Here is a 24,405-nt window from a genome sequence, read left to right as displayed (position 1 = left end):
ATTTATATAATTTAAACATCCAATCTTAATTCCATCAAAATCTGCCACATACACATATAGGCATGCACTTACACATTAACACACACTATTCTTTACTATATCATACCTGTTACTTCTGCCTCTGACTCTGAAGATTCTCCCTCACATGTTCACAGTCACTGAAGGCTAACTCAACCTCACTCTCATCACATGGAAGAGCTAATTCTGCACTCTTCCTTTTGCCCTTTCTGTAAAATATTGCTGTTTTCATTTTCTGAAAAGAAGAAATCATTTTGTTATTTATACATAATGCAACCTATACTACAATAAACACTTCAAATAAATAACTGCAATCATATTGTTGATGCTACCAAAAAAATTGCCTTTGAGAAGAGATTCTAGGTCATTTTAGAGAAGAGAAATTAGGTTATTAGAGCAATTTCTGGAGCACAACCAGAGTTGTCTTTCGTGTGAGGGTGACAGTGGGAAAGAGAGTTTTGAAGGACATTCAAGCACATCATTGGCTATGCCTTTTTAATTAAATTTTAATTTCTGAATAACAGGGAAATCATTCTTGACATATCCTCCTGAGAAAAAGTTTTTTGAATTCAGTATTTTTTCATGTTATCACATTGTTTAAAGCATAAATGGTAAAAACATTTTTGAAAAATGATTTTTTTTTTCATTCACCAATCAATTTTTGGGTTTCTGTATATTTTTAACCAATTTTTTTTTTAAAGATGATTCTCAACTATGTAAGATATAACAGAATGAATTGATGCACCATTTTACTTTGTGCAATATGCAAAATACTTATATGTTTATATGCAAAAACTTAAATGAATATTCCCATTCAATACAATGGTAGGCTATATCTACACTGTATCTAATTCGCTTATTAATGTAGGGCAACATGTAATGAAAAATCAAATGTAATAAGGGGAGTAATAATTGGCAACATTTTAATAATAGGTAATATCTAATAGAAATATTGATGTATAATTTATTTCCCTATTTACTTGTTGTGTTTCCCAAAATGCTTGATAATGATTTAAGTCCTGGTGTCCACTACAGTGGACATGTGTGAAATTGATGCCCTGTTCTGTAACAGAAAGTCATCCTGATTAAAAATCCCATAACGTTTTCCTGAGACGTTGATTTACAATTTGAAAAGTAGTCCAATTTAAATGATAATTAGTATTATCACATTTCCATAAGAGTGCTACATTTGATCACTAAATTAATGTCAATTTTAAAGACCAAGGAGAAGTTGGTTTCATGGTGAAACCTCCAACCTCATATCTCTGAAAAGCCCTGAGTGTGCTCCTTACAGGACATCCAGACTGACATGTATGGTGTTAGAGAGAAATTCACTAAAATATAATGTCCACTACAGTGGTCAGTGCGTGGACACATGTCTATTCTGGGTCAGGGTCCCAGAAGAATATGGTAACTCTGTTCCATTTAGAGTTTCTCGGGCAGGATTTAGGACCTAGCGGCCGGGTTCTCTCCGTCACATCCAGGCAGCTCAAGGCTAACAACCATCGGAATGAAAATGCCGTCGTCTTTACTCAACATTACGCTGCTTTCATTTATACTGGTTTTTATTGCATCACATTTCGGGGAGGTCTTAGCTGATGACAATGGACGAGGTAAAAAATGTCAAAGAATTTAGACAATCGATCTAGAACAATCCCTATCAAAGCTAGCCGTGCTAGCGTCAGACCACCGGCTTCTGACCCGGAACGCGGATCTAATGCCTCGACTGACCGAGATAAAACTCACTTACTACTATCTTAGTAAGGGTGACTATCTGTTGTTACAGTATATCTATCTCCGTATTTAGTAGAATCAGTGTGTTTTATTCAGATGTGAGCTCATCTTTAACCTGAGTTGGTGGGATTTTGCAATCCATAAGTGATCATAAATGATCAGATGAATTTAGAGTTATGAATGCTGAACCTCGAAGTCAGAGAACAGTCATTGCATTTGGGAATTGGATGAAATAATTTGATGGGATCTCTGATCACAGGTGTTTTGTGTCAGATCTCTTTGTTCTGATGTTATAGTCCTGGCTTGTTCCAGGTACACTGGTTCTTCTCAACCGGATGTATCATGTTACATATGCATTTGTTTGTGTTTATTAAAGGATTTGGGGACCATATTCACTGGAGGAGCCTTGAAGATGGGAAGAAGGAGGCTGAAGCAAGGTATATATGACTGTAATACCCTTTCATCTCTGTAACGTTGTGGTTTAAATATTTCTATGAAATGTAGGCCTGTACCAGACTTTCAGAAATATAATCAGGTCATTAGTAATCCTATAAAGCCTACTGTATCTGTGATTTTCGAACATAATTCTGACCTTGTTCTGTCCAGTGGACTCCCTCTGATGGTCATTGTTCACAAGACTTGGTGTGGCGCCTGTAAAGGTATGTGGCTGCTTGAGTCTTCGGTCAGAATATTTGTCATAAGAATGGAAATACTAAAGTATTTCAAAATAATATTCAAAAGGTTGGGGTCAGTAATATTTTTGTTTAATGTTTTTGAGAAGAAAACAAAAACAATATAAAAAGTAATGTGTACAATATAAAAAATAATTCACAGTAAGGTAAAATATTAGATTTTAAAATATCTCTTTTCCTATTTGAATATATTTTAGACTAGTTTATTCATGTGATGCAAAGCTGAATTTTCAGCGTCATCACTCCAGTCGTCAGTGTCACATGATCCTTCAGAAATCATTCTAATATGATGATTTGATGCTCAAGAAACATTTCATATTATTGTCAATGTTGAAAACAGTTGTGCTGCTTAATATTTTTGTAGAAAATGTAAAAAAAAAATATATATTTTCAGCAGTCTCTGTCTCTGATTAATAGAAAGAACAGCATTTAGTTGAAATAGATTTTTTTTTCTGTTACTTTTGGTCAATGTAATGCATTCTTGCTGAATAAAACTATTAATATATTTAAAAAAAATCTTACTGACCTAAAACTTTTGAACAGTAGTGTATGTACGGCTTATTCTGTTACCTTGAAGTGTATACATAAATCATTATGTTGTAAAAAATTACTTTAGCACTAAAGCCCAAGTTTGCTGAATCGAAGGACATCTCTGAGTTGGCCCACAACTTTGTCATGATTAACTTGGAGGCGAGTATTATTTTCCTGTATTCATTTATTATTATTTATATGGTAACACTTTACAATAAGGTTTCATTAGTTAACTACTTTAGTTAAATGAACTCATAATGAACTGCACTTCTACAGCATTTATTAATCTTCTCATTGCATGTCCCATGTGGCTACAGGATGAAGAGGAGCCTAAAGATGAGGCCTTCAGCCCAGATGGTGGTTACATTCCCAGAATACTTTTCCTGGGTAGGTTATATACATAAACAAATCGGCTAAGCAAATGCTCTAGTTCAGAACACCAACCATTGCTTAAAGGTGGATTCCTTTCCTTTATCATTAAAAAGGTTTATTCCTACAGATATCTCATCAGTTATCTTGATGAAGGCTATATTAGTGGCCTAATAAAAGCAGTTTTATTTCATTTTACATGGAGGGAGGGAGGAGTCAGTGTCTTAATGGGTGGTGAAATGTTATCATCACATAACCAGCCAAATATGACTACCTTTATCTCAGTGACCCTCACATTATTGCACAGTAGCAGAACAAATTAAGCCTACAATATCATAAGTAACAAAACAGTTTACTCGTGTGATGCTACATCCACGGCACTAGGTGTCAGTAAATGGCCAAGGCGACTGTCACAACATAGATGGAGAAAAAAAATGTCTTTTGCTCTTTGTTAGATCCCACTGGTAAAGTCCACTCGGAGATCACAAACAAGAATGGAAACCCAAACTACAAGTACTTCTACAGCAATGCAGATCAAGGTAAGACATTTTACTTTGAAAGTGTTGCGGAATATGCAGGAAACAACTAAATATATATATTTTTTGTTTCCCCAATGAGCCTGAATTGGTAATACCATAAATAATGCACTCACTGTATTGACTTAAAGGGTTAGTTCACCCAAAAATGAAAATACTGTCAGTAATTACTCACCCTCATGTTGTTCCAACCCCGTAAGACTTTCGTTCATCTTCGGAACACAAATTAAGATATTTTTGATTAAATCTGAGAGCTGGATCACTCCTCCATAGGCTTCTTAAGGGAATATCACGGCCGTACAGAGAAGGAAATGAATAGTTGAATAAAGTCGTTATTTTTGTTTGTTTTTTTTGCGCGCAAAAAGTATGCTCGTCGCTTGATAAACTTAAGATTGAGCCACTGTAGTCACTCGGACTATTTTAACGATGTCTTTCATAACTTTTGGGCCGGCCAGCTTCGATCCCTTAAGAAGCCTATGGAGGAGTGATCCAGCTCTCAGATTTAATAAAAAATATCTTAATTTGTGTTCGGAAGATGAACGAAAGTCTTACGGGGTTGGAACAACATGAGGGTGAGTAATTACTGACAGAATTTTCATTTTTGGGTGAACTAACCCTTTAACATCACCCTTTAAGCTTTGCCTGAATTTTAGTTTTCGTTCACTTTGCTTCGTATAGTGTACCGTGCATTTCGAATAGCAAAGCAAAACAGGATTGACAGTGTGTGCAGTACATTCTGAAGATAACATTTGAAATCCAAATGAGACTTAAAGGGATACTCCACTTTTTTTGGAAATAGGCTCATTTTACAACTCCCCCAGAGTTAAACTGTTGAGTTTTACCGTTTTTGAATCCATTCAGCCGATCTCCGGTTCTGGCGGTACCACTTTTAGCATAGCTTAGCATACATCATTGAAGTGGACAAGACCATTAGCATTTCTAAAAAAAAAATGACCAAAGAGTTTCGATATTTTTCCTATTTAAAACTTGACTCTTCTGTAGTTACATCGTGCACTAAGACCGACGGAAAATGTAAAGTTGCGATTTTCTAGGCTGATATGGCTAGGAACTATACTCTCATTCCTGCGTAATAATCAAGAAACTTTACTGCCGTACCATGAGAGCAGCAGGCGTAATGATATGACGCAGCGCCTGAAAATAGGCCACCTTCCGTCAACACAACGGAACTATTTTCAGGTGCTGCGTCATATCATTACATTATCATTTTAAATAGGAAAAATATCGAAACTCTTTGGTCATTTTTTTTTTAGAAATGCTAATGGTCTTGTCCACTCCAATGATGTATGCTAAGCTATGCTAAAAGTGGTACCGCCAGAACCGGAGATCGGCTGAATGGATTCAAAAACGGTAAAACTCAACAGTTTAACTCTGGGAGAGTTGTAAAATGAGCCTATTTCCAAAAAAAGTGGAGTATCCCTTTAAGTGCAATGTGACGAAATGTTCCTTGACCTGACGTGTATAGGCAAGACAAGTAGTTTGTTTAGGCATGGTTTGTAGGAAAATTACAAACCTGCGCACATATATTCAAACTAATATAACTATAGAATCAATTCTTAATGCGCATGTGAACGCCATCAGGTCACAGGTTCGCGTTTAAAGTCTGTTTAGAGAGAACGCCGTCGTCATAGTGGGCCCTAATGTAATAACAAATGATAATTTTGCTGGAGATGAATCAATCAAAACTAACTTTAGCCGGAAATAACATTATTCAAAAATCGCTATAAAGCCAACACAATCTCTGTTACCGTAAATTGTATGTTTATCTCTGTAAAGCTGCTTTGAAACAATCTCCATTGTTAAAAGCGCTATATAAATGATGATGACTTGACTTGACGTCTCTTCCATTATGTGCAGTTGTGGCTAGCATGAAGGAAGCTCAAGAGAAGCTGACTGGAGATGCCTTCAGGAACTCTCACGTTGGTGACGAACTCTGAGAGCAGAAGAAGTGGCATGGAAAGATCTCAACCGGAACACTATATCTCTCCGCTGGTCACACTAGATCGATCCATCCATCCATCTATACATCTGTTCATCTCCAACCTCAACTCCTCCTGGGATTTCATTTGACCTGCTATATAGCACAAGAAGCTTCAAAAATGAAGGAATTCAGAACGCATCTACTGATTACATTTCCAGATATCGCAGCTTGCGGTTGATTACTTTGTGGTTTATTACGTTGAGAACCAAAGCATAATTACTGTCCATGTCACATAAAGGGTGCTAAAAAAAGTTTTTGTTTTCTTTCAAATTCAAAGCTTGCGTGTCCTTTTTTGATTATTCATGTCGAAAGCGACTTCATTCTCAAGGCACTCCACATTTTGTCCGACTAAGAAACATTTAACACAGGCGATTCTTGTGCTTCCAAGCCATATCTTGCAAGCTGCGGTGAAACTAAATCCAGTTACCCAGTCGCATATATGAAGGGCCTTACAATCCCCAAAACTGTACCCACCTAAATCTAACATATGATTTGTTTTCATGAGCGTGACAGATCTATTATGTTAAGGCTATTAGAAATGTGTATTAGAAAAGTTTTAGTCCTCAATATATGGAGTTGCCTTTGGTTTAAAAAGAGATTTTTACTATTGACAATACTTGTGATTTAAGGACTGCAATGTAAACTGGGAATTTTTTTGTTTGTTTGTTTTTGGGATTGAGGGAATTGTCTTTCTTCGCCATACTGTATTTTTTACCAATATGTAAAATGAGGCTTCAAATAAAGTTGATATAAAATATTGTAATGTAGTTATTTCAGTGCTAGCTTATATAGAGAGTGGAGTGACTGATGTTTGACTAGTTTCCCAAAGGTACTTTATGGAAATATTTGCTCTCAGGCCATTCTCCTTGGTGTTTTTGGATTTTATAAAAACAAATTAAAAAATGATGTGTCAGCTGTATTTCGAGCACAATAGAAATTATGTTTACGCAAATGTTGACAACAACAGTTTAAAAAAATAATACAATTATAATACATAAGTCTGATCTCTACATACCATTCAAATTTTGGGCTCAGTTTATTTATTTTTTATTTGATTCAGCAGGGATGCATTCAATTGATCTAAATTGACAGTAAAGACCTTTATAATGTAACAAAAGATTTCAGATACAAATAAATGCTAACCCCAAACTTTTGACAGGTGGTGTAAACACAAAAAGACCAAAAAGTATGATTTTGTTTTTGATGATTTAAGGTTTCCAAACCTTTGGAGGAATTTTCCTTTGAAATTGTCTTATTGGAACACTCTTGGAAGAAAAGGTTAAGACACTTTTAAGGGTTCTCATCATGGGATCATTTTACGCAATTAGTTTTAATCAATTTTGTTTTGATTAATTTGTTTATTTTGATTAAATTGAATGGACTCATAAATAGACTTTATCACTAGGAAAAAAAAAAAAAGTAAACCAGTGTAACATGAAAGTATTATGCAATCATTCTAGATATTTCTCCTTATATAGAACGTTTTTGACAGTGTTCTCTAAAACGGAATCAAGAACCTTTGTATTCTATATAGAACCCAGTTTAACGGGTTTTTTTTCTACCGTTATTATGTTCATATATCATTTCCACATTACCGAGCGGTTACGTCTGAAAGAGTTATTTAAAAAAACAAATAACTTTTCGATACAGCAGAGGGCAGTCTTCATCCAGATATTCCCTCTGTTCCACTTCTCTACTACAGTAAGAGCAAACACACAACACTTTGAGCCCAATGCAGTGCTTTAAATTAGAATTAAAAGACACGTTGTGGCTTGAATGACAAACAACAATCTTCCATATGTTAAAAAACCATATGCTATGTTAAAATAATATACGAGAACTAGATAGGCAACAGTTTATTATTTCATCAACAGCGAATGATCAAATTCACAAAGTAATGTGAAAAAAAATCAGGCAAAGACAAATCTTGTGATTTGAGCGCAATAGAAATTGTTCATACAAAATTAAATTGACAACACAACAGTGAAGGCACACAAAAATAAACATACGTCTATCATACAAAGTGATCCCTTATGGATTGTATTTTACAATATACTCAAAACAACAAAATCAACATTTGTGATTGTGGAATTTCTTAAATTAAGTGTATGGCACCGTTTTAATGGTTAATATGACGTTTTTATGTTCATGTGTATATCCTGAATTCTGAATCAGCTATTGATGCTGCAATTTTTTTCCAAAATCAAACGTTTTATCGCTTTATTAAATAAATTAAAAAGTCTAAAATAGCTCTAAAAAGACAACTGATGTATATCCATTATTCTATACAAAATTCTCTCTATGCAAAACAAGTTTCAAACATCACCCTTTCCCTTTGCTTGTGTAAAATATCATATACACCCACAGAAATAGGTCAAAACTTGGTGACTAAATGCTGTTGGAGATTTTTTTTAAAGGCTTGAGATTGTATTATGTGATGAAAAATACAGTGGTGATATTTACTATTATTTTTTAGTTTTTATTTGTAAAACAAAATCTGTCACATAAAGTCAAATGTTCTGCATGCATGCTAGCTATAAACAGCTGAAATCAAGGGGATCCTGTGCAGTTTTTCAGTGTATGGTGGTGTGTGCATGTAGCAGCGTTTAAAACCGTCCCTGTTTGGCGTCACCGATGGCTCCCCAGACGTCAAACACAAACTCATCCGGGAAGGCAAAGTCACCGAGAGCCTGGTCCAGAGCCATGGCGAACTCGTCAGGGTTCTTCTTGTCTCTGCCCACCTCCACCATCGTGGCCGCTGTGCAGAAGTGAGAAGGAAGATTAAGTCATCCCGTTTTGCAATACTCAATACTCAGAACATTTGTTAATGCAACGAACCAATGTTTACAAATTACATTGCAAAGGTCAGCCGTCTTGTTTCGGCAAGCAGATATTAGACTGGACATTGTGTGGTTACACAACACAGTACCACAATTATTTGATATACAAAAGTAAATTAAATTTATTATCTATGTTGCTGTCCCAAATATGCACTGAATATGGTATATGGTTACTTTAAGTATTCAAGTATTAAGTATTATTAATTTTCATTTAGCACTGTCTTTAAATCTAAGGACACACACACACACTATATATATATATATGTGTGTGTGTGTGTGTGTGTGTATAATGTTAACATTTATCATATATATTCATAAATACACATACATTACATACACATACAATTTAACAATTGTCCATTTTTACACAAAAAAAAGTTAATTCAAATGTTATGGGTTCACGTGGATATGGGTTCAAATGTATTGATTTTTATATTTTTTTTAAAGAAACAAATACTTCTAGAGAAGAAACAATAAAAAAAATTCCTGGAAATAAATAATCGTCTTTCTCCTTTTCAGTATAGCACCATTTCTGCTGCTATTAAAATGACATTATTAATGCCTTGGATTGTAAACAAAGCTTACAGATTTTGACACAGTTGATCATGCATCCTTAAAACGTTCCATTGTTGGTCTCTCAGAATATGCTATACAATGGTTTGCCAATTACCTTTCAGTACGAACTCAGTGTGTGCTTTTAAAGGATGGTATCTGAAGGAGTACCTCAGGTGTCAGTTCTAGGACCCATTTTATTTTCCTTGTATACAAGTAATATTTGTGATAACATTCCTAATGCTATGCATCATCTTTATGCAGATGATACTGACATTAATTGTTGTGCATCATCAGCTTCACTAGCTCTTCAATACTTGCAATCAGCGTTTGATATTGTACAGTCTTGTCTGTGTTAACTTAAACTGGTTTTAAATACAGATAAACTAAATTAATTTATTTGAAAACTCCAAAGCTCTACCCATTAATCTTCCTGATATTAAATCCTCCCAGGGAAAAAAAAAAGAAGTAATGTGTTGCCAGTTATAAGTACTTGGGTATTTTATTTGATAGTCAATGATCTTTTAAGCTGCATACTGATAAATTAATTTATGAACTTAGGCTTAAATGTGGGTTTTATTTTAGAAACAGAACTTTATTTTCTTTTCAGCTTGGCATCTGGAAACTTTTTACAACTATTGGACTATGCAGATCTGCTTTTAATGAATGCTCCAGTACACTATCTAAAAAAACTATTTTTTTAACAGTGCTTTATGTTTTATTGTAGCTATCAAAAACATCAGTTCATGTTAAATGATAAGGCCAAGATACCATCTCAGTACACGCAGAGAAGTTTTAACTGGTACTGTTTTATTTATAAGCCTATCTGTGGTTTCACTCCATCCTATTTGTCTCTCAGCTTATCCAATACAAACACACACTCACTGGCCACTTCATTAGGTACACTTTGCTAGTATCGGATTGGACCCACTTTTGCCTTCAGAACTGCCTTAATTCTTTGTGACACAGATTCAACAAGATGCTGGAAACATTCCTCAGAGATTTTGGCTCATATTGTCATGAAAGCGTCACACAGTTGCTGCAGATTCATCGACTGCACATCTATAATGTGAATCTCCCGTTCCTTCACATCTCAGAGCTGCTCTACTGGATTGAGATCTGGTGAATGTGGAGGCCATTTGAGTTTAGTGACTCACTGTCATGTTCAAGAAACCAGTTTGACATGATTTGAGCTTTGTGACATAGTGTGTTTATCCTGCTGGAAGTAACCGTCAGATGATGGGAACACTCATAAAGGGATGGAGATGGTCAGCAACAATACTCAGGTCGGCTGCTCATTTAAACAATGATCAATTGGTACTAACTGGCCCAAAGTGTGCCGAGAAAATATCCTCCACACCATTACACCAGCAGCCTGAAAATCCCAGTAGATCAGCAGTTTCTGAAATACTCAGACCAGCCCGTTCGACACCAACAACCATGCCACGTTCAGTCACTTAAATCACCTTTCTTCCCCATTCTGATGCTCAGTTTGAACTTCAACCGATCATCTTGACCATGTCTGTGTCTGATATCGCCCCCTTTGCCCTTAAATATGGCAACACAATAACGAGTGTACAACTGATGTACACTCAATGGCTAGAGAATACCCATAATGCACTGTGAGATTCGTGTGCCAAATGAATTCCCGCGTCTCACCAGAAGATGGCACCAGCAGATTAATCATCCAACTGGTCCAATGTGGCTGCGCCATGATATCATACAGGTACACATTCCTTTTTAATTGATTATTAAATTGTCTAATTAAGATTTCATTCACTCCCTCGAGTAATGTAGGGAATAAGAATGAGGGGTGATTTCAAACCTAGCTCATGTTTACATGCCTTAATGCATTGAGTTACTATAATGGTTAGATATTAGGCTGATTAGATGTTTGTGTTAATGAGCAGTTGAACAGGAGTACCTAATAAGTGGCCAGTGAGTGTATAGGCTACTATAATCTTGCTTCCATCACTGAATGAGTTTAAGGTCATTTTATTAACTTTTCCTGTGATCCTTGATTGTATTGACTCGGTTGATGTTGTGAACGTGTATATGTATGCTATTTGTTGCTGCCCTCTTGGCCAGTTCACTCTTGTAAAAGAGATTTTTTTTTTTTTAAACCTGGTTAAATAAAAGCATATTCAGCATACAAAAAAATAATAATAACTAAACAAAAGTAGCAAAGGGCATTTATAATGTTACAAAAGACTACTATATTTCAAATAAAGTCTGTTATTTTAAACTTTCAGTTGCATCAAAAAACCCAGAAAAAAAAATGCATCACAATTTCCACAAAAATATTAAGCAGCACAGCTGTTTTCAACACTGATATTAACCCTCTGGGGTCCTTCATTTCAGAGTCACACTCAGGACCTTCGGGTCCAAATGGGCCGGAAGGGTGGGATTAATATTTATTAAAAAAAATCATATATATATATATTTTTTTTACTTGTTTTTTATAATATTTTTTCTTTTCTTTTTTGGTGTTTTGAGATAATTTCAAAAATAAAAATAATTTATAATTAATATTAATGCAATAATTATGACCCATTTTTTCCCCATTGAATATAATAGAAATTTAAAAAATATATTTTTTTATTTTTTTAAAGCTGTATTTCATTTTAGAGTCAAGCCTAGGCCTCATGAAAGCAAGTTTTGAAATGAGATGGATGCCATCTGGTGGACAAACTGAGCATTTTAAAAATTCAAAACCCATATGTAATCTGAATTTATTAGTGTATGTGTATAAAAGTGTGTGTGTGTGTGTGTGGATGTGTCTGTTTTGCACTCTTGATGTTTTATAGATTCACCCCTTCACTGTTGTGTGCTTTTTTTCTGGATCGTGGCTGATTTGTAGATTGTACGCACAAAAAAACTCTGTATTTTCACATTTTTGCCAATTTCCCATTCATTTCCCATGCGGGTCCATTTGGACCCGAAGGTCCTGAGTGTGACAATTTTTTTTACAACCACTTAGACTATTCAAATCCTGTCCCCAATTTTTTTGGGTGTTCATATACCAAGCACCAACAAAGTCACCAAATTTCGGACCATTCGGATAAAGCTATGATTTTATTTTAAAAATTATTTAAATGCTTCGGGTCCATTTGGGCCGAAGGACCCCAGAGGGTTAAGAAATGTTTCTTGAGCACCAAATCAGTATATCGAATGATTTCTAATTAATCATGTGACACTGAAAATTGAAGGAATAAATTACATTTGAAAAAGAAAAAAAAAGTACAATTGTAATCATATTCACATTCTTACAGTTTTTTACTGTATTTTTGATCAAATAAATGCAGCGTTAGTGAGCGTTAGAGATTTATTTCAAAAACATAAATCTAACAGATCCCGAACTTTCAAACAGTAGTGTATTTAGTTAAAATACACTTTTAAGTCAAACTTAAACCTTTATACGGTCTTGTAAAAATAGGTGATGCACACTACAGAAGTCTTACCTAATTCAGTGTCTCGAATGCCCATGTAACTCTCAAGAAGATCATCCACTTTCTTCACTGCCTTCTCTTCAAACTCATTGGGCTGTAGAGTAATAGAAAAGGCATTAGATATACTCTCAACTTTAAGTGAATGTTACAGCTCGATTATCAGTGCTAATACTATTACAAGCTATGGCAACACTGGTAAAACACAGTTACCATCTCCTCGACGGTTGCAGGACCCTTTGAGCGCAACCTGAGCGTTTCTCTGCCAGTGCCGATCTTGCCCTCTCCTGAGGATTTGCCTCCGCCTCCGCCTCCTCTTGACCTTGGTTCAAGCATCTCTGCCAAGTGAAAGAACATTATTTTTTTAACATTAAATCTACATTTATACATTCAATAGATCACATGAAGAAGTCAGGAGAAATCGCAATGCCTCGTGGGAGTGAGCGTTCGCTGCCGAGCTCTTTTGCGGCAGTTTCCATTGCCACGGCTTCTCTCATTGGTGGATCTCTCTAGGGGATTGTGGGTAGTGTAGTTCCTCATTTGGGAATTCAGCAATTAAACATTTTTTCTTTTAAAATCAATTTGAAATCATTGACTTGTGGCTTCTTGAGAAGCAAATACCATCACTTAGAGCTCATTGGTTTATATTTTGTTAAAAATAAAATTCTCTATGGAGAAAATGAATGGGATATTTACTCCAGAAACCTACTGCTGCACTCTATGTTTTCTTCCATACATCAGTCTCACGTACAAGATTAAAAATTAAGAATATACAAAAAAATAGTACTTTAACAAGAAGCATGAATGACAAACCGAAGGCTTTCATGGGCTCCATCAGTTTGAGGGTGAAGGACTGATCTTTCGGCAGCTCCTTCAGCATTCGCGCCACCTCATAGTGCCGCATCCCCACTATGTTCTTTCCGTTAATGCTTTCGATATGATCTCCCACACAGATCACCTTCACCCCATCCACCACACTGGCCTCTTTGATACGCTGCCAAACGGAAAACACACACATGCTTCAGATTTAAGAATGTTAACATGTTAAAAGTAGCAATTGAGCAAATACATTTAGGTCTACTTTAACTTTAACCATAGGCTTAATTATGTATAAACAATTCAAAAAATGGGTCTGGAACAACAACTGACACTTTTCTTTAAAGATAAAAACCCAGCGTTCAGAGCTACAACTACAGCATGTGATCTTTCAAAGTCATTCTAACTTATAATTATATTATTAAGGTCTCTCAATCAAAGCATGGCCAAACAAAAGCAACACCGGACAAAAGGGTAAATAACATTTTTATATTACAACAAAATTCTCTTCAGGCACTACATTTGTTTACTTTCAAAAACATGCAAATCATTGGCTGTACATGGGAAGTGCTAGTACTACGGGCAAGCCACAGTATGTGCGCTACGCTCAGAAAACTACCTCCTAAAGGGCCGGCATCCCATAATAACAGCCTGTTCTAGAGAGAAGCATCATTGAGAGTCTACCTTTATGAAGGCGTATCCAGCTCCATTGTCTGTGATGGTGAGCCCAAGTGCATCCTCAGTTTTGTGCACCTCCACCTCCTTTTTGATCCCTTTTATGTGAGCGAAGATGAAGTCCTCCAGTCCTATCTGCCCTCCCAGCAGCTTTTCCATATCAATTTTGTGGGTGTTGAGTGTGCAAAATAGGATCTGTTGTAATACATGTAGAGGAGAGTTTCAACTATAGTGACACAGCACTTTAAAAAAATAAAACATCCAGAGAGAACAATAAGGATTTATGCAATTTTACTAACTTTAATTTAGTAGCTAATCGCACAGTCAGAAATATAAATTCTTCATTTGTTATATTAAAATTTTGTACACGTCACCAAATACACTAAACATTTTAGAAGATAAAACAGAAATGTGAATCTTCACTGCAGTCTTAAACAAAGCTCTGCAGATTTGATGTGAGGAAAAATGACATCTAAATGCCTTTGCGTTTCCATTCAAAACATTTGAGTTCCCCAGAGAAACTTTGCATTCGCTCAAAAAAAAACAAAAAACGTTTGCGTTCACTCCCCAAAGCATTGCATACTGTATATTTTTCCCTCCCATTATATTTATATCTATCACTTTTGTATGTGCTTGCGAAAATATTTAAGAGCAAATGCAAAACTTTTGCAAGCCAATGCAAAGTCAACAAATCAACAAATATATTATTTTAAGAACACATAGTGGCCAAAAGGAAAAACACGACTACCAATGCAATTCCCCAGTATGACATCAAAATGAATGAAAAAAAAAACTTCTACAGCTCCATAATTATTTCCTTTAACTGTCCAGTTACAAAAGAGTTTTTCATTAGTGGGTTCTGACAAAGATAGAGACATCTAGGAGACAAGACTCAAATACAAATAATAAAAAAAAATCCTGTTTCAGTTAATCCAACAAGATCCTGTTTGATTTTAATTGGATTCTTAGGATCCCATAAAGATCTTTTCAGACTGTTTCCAAATTATGATACAATTACATGGAATCATGTACTTGTATATCTTCCTTTAGGACATTCTGGTTAATGTGTACATTTTTCCAACTACCAGTTATAATCACTTAACATGTTTCACAACATTCAAAACAGAATTTTGTACCTCTATTTTTATCCCTATAAAAAAAACCCAATGCAATAAAAGTGACTTATGCTAATGAGTGTCTTATAAAGCTAGTTTATGTCCAATATAATCAAAAAATACTTTAGCGTATATGCAATAATACATAAAAGCAAAAAGCACCAATCCCATAACACCCCATAACCAATGTCCACACTGACAGATGGGGTCACCCTGGAGTCAATCATCTAAAAATCTGGCATCATGTCTTTCAGTGTCTGGCACCAGTGGGGAAACATGAGACCTGGCAACCTGAGACACCAGATTTAAGGTTTGACGGCTGATGGGCCGGGCCAATGAACACTTGATGACAACTAAACACAGTATTGTATAACAAGTCAAGAAAAGACTAAAGCATTTCACTTGCTTCATGATGACTTGATAGTAAACATGATCTCATGCTTGTAAGCGAAGGACAACCTTTGGACGCAATTTAACGTAAGGCAAACGAACAGTCCGTGTCAGCTCTTTACAGCGACCTTTGGCGGTGCAGAGACGCTCCAACAAAGACGACTTGTTTTCTCCCCCTTTTGTGCCACAGCGGGCACTTTGGACACACATCAGCTGACACTCATTCAAGACTGTTGCCCTGGTTACCAGAGCCTATCAAAAGGCCCGGGATTAAGGGGGAGCTTTCGCAGGGACAGGAGGGGGAGGAGGAGACGGCTGTTGGCTACTAGACGACCAGCTTTGCTTCGTCCTGGCAGGCTGGAGGCGGATCTGTGGGCCGATTCACGGACACCTACACTGCGTTACCAAGGCTGCGACTGACATCATGCTTCCTCTTACACATCGCACGTTTTTTAGAGACACGGCGGATCTACGCTCTGACGTACCCGCCCACATCATATGAGAAAAACCTCCTTCAACTGGCAAATGTTTCACCTTCGATACGAGTCACACCCACAGGCAGGATTGCAACAGGCCGACCTTTCAGAAGCACATTCTTGAAACAGGCAGGAAATCAACTGAGCTGATCAAAACAACTTTGTTAGCCAATATACAGGATTATAGTAATCTACTACAACACTTTGTGGAAATAAAGTGGAGAGCGAGGACCGTTTCTTTGGTAACAGAGTGCTATTTTGGGGGCCTTGGCAGGGCAATCTGATCTAATGAATGAATGAGCAGACCCTAAAGATTCAGCCAGCATTAATAACGGAACAAAAACAGAACAAACGTGATGTATACGCTTTTAGCACAGTTTAACAGGTCAAAATGCTGAAGCAGCCAGGTTTCACACCACACCAACATGTTTGTTGATGAAGTGAAGAGAATCATCAAATCATTCATTACAACGACTGACTAACCAGCCAGCTTAGATATCACTGTGTAAATCCATTCACAACAGCAAAATGAGACTCATCGACATTTTTTCCATAGGTAACCATTAACATTGGTGGGGTAAAGGAAGGATTTAGCAGCTTTCAAAACTTCACTGTGTTTACCCTACGAATGAGAGTGAACTTGGGTCAACTGTTTTTAACATACTTTTACATTAACAACAAACCAAACATGCCAACTGTTAAGGGATAGTTCAATTTAAAGTAAACTGTATCCCTTAAATCTCATCTCAAAAATCTTTTTTTCCTGTGTAAAACTTTTAAATAGCTTGAATGCAACTACACCCTTGCTTCATTCAGTATACGTTGATTCATGAATATGCAAATTATCCCCGCCTCCACACACTCACGCCAACTCAAAGATCCACTCGGCCAACTTACTAATGTAAACGCTGCACAATGGTATCGCTCCTTACAACATCGGACACATAACGGTCATTGTTTATATGATTAGCCTTTTGCTTGACTACGTTATTAAACAGCTAAATAATGTGTTGCTAATGTTACTCAAACCATGTTCCCGTTCGCCATTTCAGAGAACGGGAACAGGCAGCTGCCTTCTAACAATCATCAGAAACGCTTTGAACAACTCAGAACGTCAGTGGAGAAAGGCATATAGTTCATCATAACATCGTAATATACAAATATACCCGATTTTTCATATCAACAGAAGAATACCGGGATAACCTGGCTTCTTTTGAGACTCGCCTGCAAGTTCGCTGTCAATGATATGCTAAAGCCCGCCCGCACGTTGACGTGATTGGTTACAAGGTAGTTTGTGACGTCAGAAACACCAGCAATCTTTTGTTCACTGCAGTTTTAAGGACAAAATCCTCAGCAATGACTTATTGAACATGGTTTGTTTTAAAGCATATTAAAAACACCACACAGACATAAACAACATTAAAAACTTGATTTTCACCACAGGGGGACTTTAAATTCTGTCATCATTTACTCACCCTCCAGTCCATCCAAAAATCTATGACTTTCTTTCTGAAACTTACAATGTTTCAGATATTTTTGTTCATATAATGAAAGTCAATGGGGTCCAAAACAACACTGGACTTTGTTTACTTTCATTGTATTGATTAAAAAAATATACATCATCTTTTGTGTTTCAAAGAAGTCATACAGGTTTGGAAAGACATTAATATAATTTTTGGGAGAACTGGCTCATTAAATGGCATGTTTCTGCATATTTTCCCCTGTATTTCATAAAGTAAAAGGATATGTTAAAATGTATCATTCAAAATACACGGACTGACGTCTGAAGTTACAACATAACCATCTAAACGGGTTTCAATAAAGGCGCGACTCACATTCCATTCAGATGACAACAGCAAGAACATACTTGAAGGACGTGTTTCAACACTGATAATCATATTCCTTTTATAATGACCCCGAGTGCTGCAGGATCAGCCTCGGTTCACAGTGTGGACGACAAGATTTGCAACATAATATGATATGCTTTGTAGGGTGTCAATAAACATCCTCAAAGATTTAGACTTTTTTTTTTTTTTATTCTCACTACTGTTATACACATCTTTTACTTTTAAGCTTTGTGGTGCAAGTCAGGTACTTTACTTTACCCTAACAAAATATGAATCCATTTCAAGTTTACTTGAGCAAAACTATAAAAGTAATTGATTATCAAAATTATCAGATTATTAAACTTCAACAAGCTAAAATGTCAATTTTAATTAGGCTACTGATAATTCAACTATGCAAACAAAAAATAATAATATACCATATAGCATTTAAAAAAATGAAGAAAAACTAAATGTGTGGTAAGTGACAATATAAAAACAGACGACATGGGGCAAAATACACCCAAAAAATGAAGGTCCTTTATTGGCATTGATGGTTCCACGAAGAACCTTTAGCATTCATGGAACCTTTCCATTTTCCACAAAAGGTTCTTTATAGTGGAAAAGGGTTCGTAAGATTTTTCAGAATGTTCTTCACACTAAAGAAACTAAATATTTGGATTTCTTTATATAGACAGAAACTTCTTTCACATGGAAACATGTGCTAACAATGGTAATTTGCATTCAGAGGTTACACCTTTTGAACAGGAGGGTTTAATGCTTAACTCTTAAGAACTTTATTTCCTTTTGTTTTACTTATTTGGAAATGAGACATTTGTACCAGTCGCACTGAGACATTTCAAATGATACCAAACATGAACAAAACTCGATGCTAATCTTTCACATTAAACCATTTAGATTCGTGGGTGAGTTTTTGGTGATCTCCGCATGGGAGAGAAGGAGTGGGGGATGAGGGAAAGAAATGTAGGTTAGGTGACACTTTTGTCTCAAATTGTGAGTTCAAATGGTAATTTCCAGAGTGGTCGTTCCTCAACCAGTTCTTCCAGTTTTTCCAGTCTTACACAGTGGTTCTCCAGTTCGATTCAGTGATTCAATCAGAGCTAGTCTTCCACTGTTCTGTAGCGGTTTCAAATTATATAGTGCTAGTATGTTTTATATATGTGTGTATATAGATGTATAGGTCCCTGTTATTTAAAAATACCAATGAATAATTCATTTGTGAACTGTACTGATCCAATTTCAGCGGTTCTCCAGTCAACAACTGAAGTGGAGCAAAGTATGATTTTATGCTTTGGAATGTAGTGAAGTCAAAGTTTTCCAAAATAAAAATAGCCTCAATAAATATAAAAAGATAAAGCACAGATACTTGTGTACAAAAATGTACAAATACTTTGTTACTGTAATTGTCAATCTCAATGATGACACAATCTAATACAGTAATCGTGTCAGGACACAATTTTATTAAAATCAGCAGTGCAGCAGCTAATATAGGTATAAATACCGTTTTTTGAAATATGGTAATACGAATTCTTAACAACCCCATGACATATTATTATCCCCATTGCTGACATATTGACAAAGGAATTCTGACATATCCAAAGGACTTCCTTTTAATTTTTTTTTAAAATGGCCAATAATATGCTTTAGTTGAACCATAATTCTACTAAGTGGCTGGTGGTGTTAGAGGGTGGGAAATTCTCATTGTAAGATCTGATTGGACAAAAATTTGTGTAGTGCAGGATGAGTCATGAAATATTTTTGGCCCATTTTCGCAGGATAAAAAAAATACATTTTAATAAGTATAGTCTATACCTGCAACTTTAAGTGCAACAAAACATTTTGTTAATGCCTTTAAAATACATAAAAATAGGCATTTATATGCAAAATATAAAATGTTTTACTTCTCCTTGGTTTTAGATGTTTTTAGATGTTCTTGCTGCGCTTTACAAAATACTCCTTAATGAACACAACAATATGGAATTGCATACATTGTCAGTGCATAATTCAACCAGATAAACACTGACCTGACTGGAATTTAGTGTTTAGTCAGGTTGTGAATGCAGTGTCTTGTATCTACAATGGATGATACGGTCTATGAAACATTACAGAAATCTAGGTTGTAAATAATCTCACTAAATAATCGTATATGCCGAATTGCCGATGTCACACTGAGATAAACTGTGTGTTCCTGCCACATCAGATAATACCGATACTAATAAACAATGCTGCTGTCTATCCAGCTTTAAAAAAAAAGAAAGCATGTGCATCTACTCATTTGAATTTTTTAAAAAATGTCAACATTTTCAGCTCTGCTTTCTTCAGTCTTAAAGGGATAGTTCACTTTGAAATTAATTTTTGGTGTGTTTTAGCTTACCTCAAGGGCATCCAAGATGTAGGTGTCTTTGTTTCCACAGTAATTACAATTTTGATATTTTAAGGTCAAACCGTTCTTGTCTGTCAGTCATATAATGCAGGTCTATGGTCACCACCTCAAAGAGCATGCACAGAGAAGTCCAAATTAAACATGATTTAATGACTCGTAAATGTAAGTACACATTGATGGCCTAAGACACGAAACGAGCGGTTTGTGTGAGAAAACGAACAGTATTTATATCGTTTTTACCTCTTGTAAACATAGCCACGTCCAAGTGATCTGAGGGCGCGGGCGCTTCGGTCTTTTCCGGCAAGCGCCGGAAGTGATCTCTCGCGCGTCTACGTCACTCATACAATTGTTTTATTATTATTTTTTTTTTTTTACGACGGTTTAAACATCCCGGATAAGCGCAAATTAGTACTCTTTTAATTAGCCGTCTTACCTACAATCTCTGCTCTGTGTAAACAATGAGTGACGTACATGCGCGAGAGATCACTTCCGGTGCTTTCCGGAAAAGACCGAAGCGCCAGCGGCCTCAGATCACTTGGACGTGGCTGTGTTTACAAGAGGTAAAAACGATATAAATGGTCGTTTTCTCACACAAACCGCTCGTTTCGTGTCTTAGGCCATCAATGTGTACATTGAATCATGAGAATCATTGAGTCATTAAATCATGTTTAATTTGGACTTCTTTGTGCATGCTCTTTGAGGTGGTGACCATAGACCTGCATTATATGACTGACAGACAAGAACGGTTTGACCTTAAAATATCAAAATTGAAACTACAGCGGAAACAAAGACACCTACATCTTGGATGCCCTTGAGGTAAGCTAAAACATATCAAAAATTAATTTCAAAGTGAACTATCCCTTTAATGGAAAATGCATGGGGCTTTTATTTGGGCGTCCATTATAATTCCATTAGCAATACAAACATACTTTCCACTCCGAAAGAAGGGAGCTTTCCAGTTCAGTTTTAGTATTAATAAGGACCTCAATGAGGAGACTGCTTCCGATCGCACTTCACTGGCTCGCTGTTATCAGAACAAAAACTGGTGCGAGAAAAAGAAAGTCAAATTAACTAATCAAAACATGGTGCAGTTTGAAGGGCTTCGAGCAAATATTCAGATTAGGCCAGCTAAATCAAACAATCTACCAAATGACTGACCCTGCAAAAAACATAGAAAGCTGTCGAGCAGACAACACAACGTCCAGACATCAGCACCTGCATGCAAATGCTAAACAAATGACATTTCAGCTCCATGAAAGCACACTTTAGTGAAGTCACGTAGTCCAGCATGTGTCGTGGTAATAAACAGACTTTGACCGGTGAAGTTCTGCAAAAAATAAATGACAGATAAATCTTTACGTCTTCATTTTTACCTGCGTTAAACCATACGATAGCTGAAATCTGGCTTGAACCTGCCAGTCACTTGACAAAAGGAGTCTCTTTGTCGCATTAATTTTGCATGGGAAGGTAATGAATGTCGTAAACGCGTTAAACAGAGAGCAAGCTGAACCTAAGCTCTTTTAACCAGGTATGCTTCATTTTCCCAAAGTCGACATGGTGAAAGTTGCTGTGATATTGGCAGTACGACAAACAATCCATTATATGACAGCTTTCAAATTACTGCTCAAATCCCAAATAGTAGCCAATTATGGTTCGCTACAAAATGCATCCGTATATCCTGGTATAGATAGGAATTAATAGGCAACGCATGCAAGAGAGTAATACTGTATGCACAACTCCGCACAGCCTCCATCCCCGGGGAGGCCGGGGCGATTTATCATCATTTGTTAGGGTTGTAACCACTATAACAGGATGTGAGGGACTTCCTCTGAGGACCTGCAATGTTCCTATACCAATTTCAGGACCCACCATTTGAACACGCAAATAATCAGTGGTAGATTCATAAAGGAACGGTGTTGGATTGAGGTATCCAAAACGGATAAACTTCACCAGGCCATCATGCGATTTATTTTCAGAATACTATCATAATCAAACCAATCTGTTGGCTGACCTTTAAATCATTTAAAACACCACACACCGACAGATCTGTCCAAACAGTCCGGTTACTGGTCTGACTGGTTACTGGTCCTTAAGTGTTTTTAGTACAGGAAGAAGTAGGACACTTTCTCAAATGAGGACCAACTGCTATATGAGAGGGAGAGGCCAGACAATACTATTCACTCACACTCACAAAAATAAACGTTTCAATTGCAACCAAAACGTTTTTTTAACACTTGATGCCATAGGAGAGCCTTATTGTCTTCAACAAAGAACATTAGCGATTTAGAAAGTATCTATGCTCCCAGAAACAAATACACTGAACTGAAGCATCTAGAATGCTCCATCAAGAATTATTTTTAATCAAATTCTAAATTCAAGAACCTTTTAAGGTCCAAAACACCAAATTCAAGAATCTGGTCAACAAAATTCATTCACACTTTTAGAAAAATGAAGAATTTCCAACTTTATCTTGAGAAATCGTGCTGGTTTTACCATATAAATTTGTATGAAGTGATTAGCCTGCAAATGTATGATTTTTGGGGAAAAAAGCAAGCATGATGTCACTCCTAAACCTAACCATCAGTGGGGCATAAGCAGATTGTATGAAAAACTTAAAAATGAAATCAAATTAGCCACTAATTCAACACAACATAAAATAGTTTTGCGATGAGAGTTGGAATTTCATCTTGAAGATTTATTGTATTGATCAACAGAATTATGCGGTGCTTTCAAATTCATGTATATGGGTCAATGACAGAATGCTCATCTTTTCTTTTCTTTTTTTTTGCAAGTCATTCAAAAATATATTAAGAATTAAATAAATAAAAATTACTTTGAAACACATTCTTTGTTGCACGAACACCACAAACACTGAAACTGAGAAATATAAAAATACTTTTTTTAAAAGTATAAAGAACCATTTTTGAATTTTGTTTTTAAATATTAGTTTGTTCACCAAATTAAAGTCAGCATGGTGTAACCAACATGCAGGAAATTGTTAATGTAACAAGTAGGCTACACCACAAAACAGCGAGGACCCCTTTAGACCCTCAAGGTCATTAAGTCCAGACCTTTTTATGAAAATGTTCTGTTCGGGTCAAATGGACTAACAATTAGGAAAAGAAAGACATTTCTAAGCACTTAGCAAATGTTTTAATCTAGTTTATTTTTTAATAGCCAAGAATCAAAATTGTATCATATCCAATATCCTTATCTGTCACTGACCCATATAGGCCTAGATTTTTTATTTTGGCAACTCATTTGAAGATGTAAAATTGTCTCTTTACAACGAGTGTTTTCAGGAGTAAAAAAAAAAAGAAAAGTAAACGACTCCTCGAGATTTTAAGTTCCCTGTACTCAGAAAGACGCACCTTATGCAAACACCATGTTTTTGATTTGCTAATTTATTCCTGACTCACTGCCTGCCTGCGTACTGACTCAAGTTCACACTTAGATATTTAACAGTTGACATTTACCTCATCCGGACTTAAATTAAACGCTTCAGCTATTTTGCTGTACAGCTCTTTGACGTTCGTGAAGCCCTCGATCCTCCCCGTGGGACTCCCGTGCGCGAGCTGCGTGTGAAACACGAGTTTCGGTCGGAGGCTGGCAGGTGGAGGAGGGAGTCCGCCGACTCCGCCACCGTTCACCGCGGACTTCCCGACACCTGCGTGCCCGCTCACCTCCTCGTTCTCCACTAAGTTCGAGCTTTCCCTCGACTTGTTTTTCTTTTTCCTGAGTCCCAACGGCATGTTCGCTCCTCCTGTAAATCCGTAGGGGGAACCGGACGGCTAGAGCATTGAAAGACGGAAAACAACCTGTTGAATGGGTCCTTTTAGTTCGGTGCGCTAGTTTCCTGTCTTCGAAAGCGACCCAGGGGCTTAAAAATAACAGGTATTAGATCAGAAATAGACTGTACGCGGCTCTACTGTAAACTCTCTCGCCGCTGAGACGCAGACAGACACAATGGACAGCTCTATGGCCGAACG

The 24,405-nt window shown here is 36.4% G+C and overlaps 2 protein-coding genes across 3 annotated transcripts in view; one reads left to right on the top strand and one right to left on the bottom strand.

Annotated features, from left to right (window-relative positions):
- Positions 1 to 1,469: 1,469 nt before the first annotated feature.
- txndc12 (thioredoxin domain containing 12 (endoplasmic reticulum)) lies at positions 1,470 to 5,910 on the top strand. Its single transcript, XM_056264418.1, has 7 exons — positions 1,470 to 1,631; positions 2,129 to 2,189; positions 2,359 to 2,411; positions 3,061 to 3,134; positions 3,293 to 3,362; positions 3,800 to 3,883; positions 5,756 to 5,910. The coding sequence occupies exons 1-7, from the start codon at positions 1,529 to 1,531 to the stop codon at positions 5,833 to 5,835; spliced, it is 525 nt and encodes a 174-aa protein (XP_056120393.1). The 5' UTR covers positions 1,470 to 1,528; the 3' UTR covers positions 5,836 to 5,910.
- Positions 5,911 to 8,446: 2,536 nt separating this feature from the next.
- Positions 8,447 to 24,405, bottom strand: part of gipc2 (GIPC PDZ domain containing family, member 2) — a 15,966-nt gene continuing 7 nt past the window's right edge. The window contains exons 1-6 of one of the 2 annotated variants that reach the window (XM_056264378.1): positions 24,100 to 24,405; positions 14,218 to 14,403; positions 13,531 to 13,711; positions 12,931 to 13,055; positions 12,733 to 12,814; positions 8,447 to 8,637 (exon numbers count right to left, since the gene is read on the bottom strand). The exon at positions 24,100 to 24,405 is cut by the window's right edge and continues 7 nt beyond it. In XM_056264378.1, coding sequence (XP_056120353.1) covers positions 8,486 to 8,637; positions 12,733 to 12,814; positions 12,931 to 13,055; positions 13,531 to 13,711; positions 14,218 to 14,403; positions 24,100 to 24,168 — 795 coding nt within the window. In that variant the 5' untranslated portion in view covers positions 24,169 to 24,405 and the 3' untranslated portion in view covers positions 8,447 to 8,485. Of the gene's footprint in view, positions 8,638 to 12,732; positions 12,815 to 12,930; positions 13,056 to 13,530; positions 13,712 to 14,217; positions 14,404 to 23,892 lie in introns of both variants that reach the window. The other variant, XM_056264369.1, reaches the window with a different exon arrangement.

Source organism: Rhinichthys klamathensis, unplaced genomic scaffold (genome assembly GCF_029890125.1).
Source record: "Rhinichthys klamathensis goyatoka isolate OS25496 unplaced genomic scaffold, OSU_Roscu_1.1 h1tg000011l_1, whole genome shotgun sequence".
NCBI lineage: Eukaryota > Metazoa > Chordata > Actinopteri > Cypriniformes > Leuciscidae > Rhinichthys > Rhinichthys klamathensis.
Note: the sequence above shows the minus strand (reverse complement) of the source record. Positions and strands in the feature narration are given on the sequence as shown.

Coding starts and splice junctions, on each gene's coding strand:
- txndc12 (XM_056264418.1), top strand. CDS start 1,529: ATGAAAATGCCGTCGTCTTTACTCAACATTACGCTGCTTTCATTTATA. Junction 2,412..3,060: donor TTGGTGTGGCGCCTGTAAAG/GTATGTGGCTGC, acceptor AAATTACTTTAG/CACTAAAGCCCAAGTTTGCT. Junction 3,363..3,799: donor TCCCAGAATACTTTTCCTGG/GTAGGTTATATA, acceptor GCTCTTTGTTAG/ATCCCACTGGTAAAGTCCAC.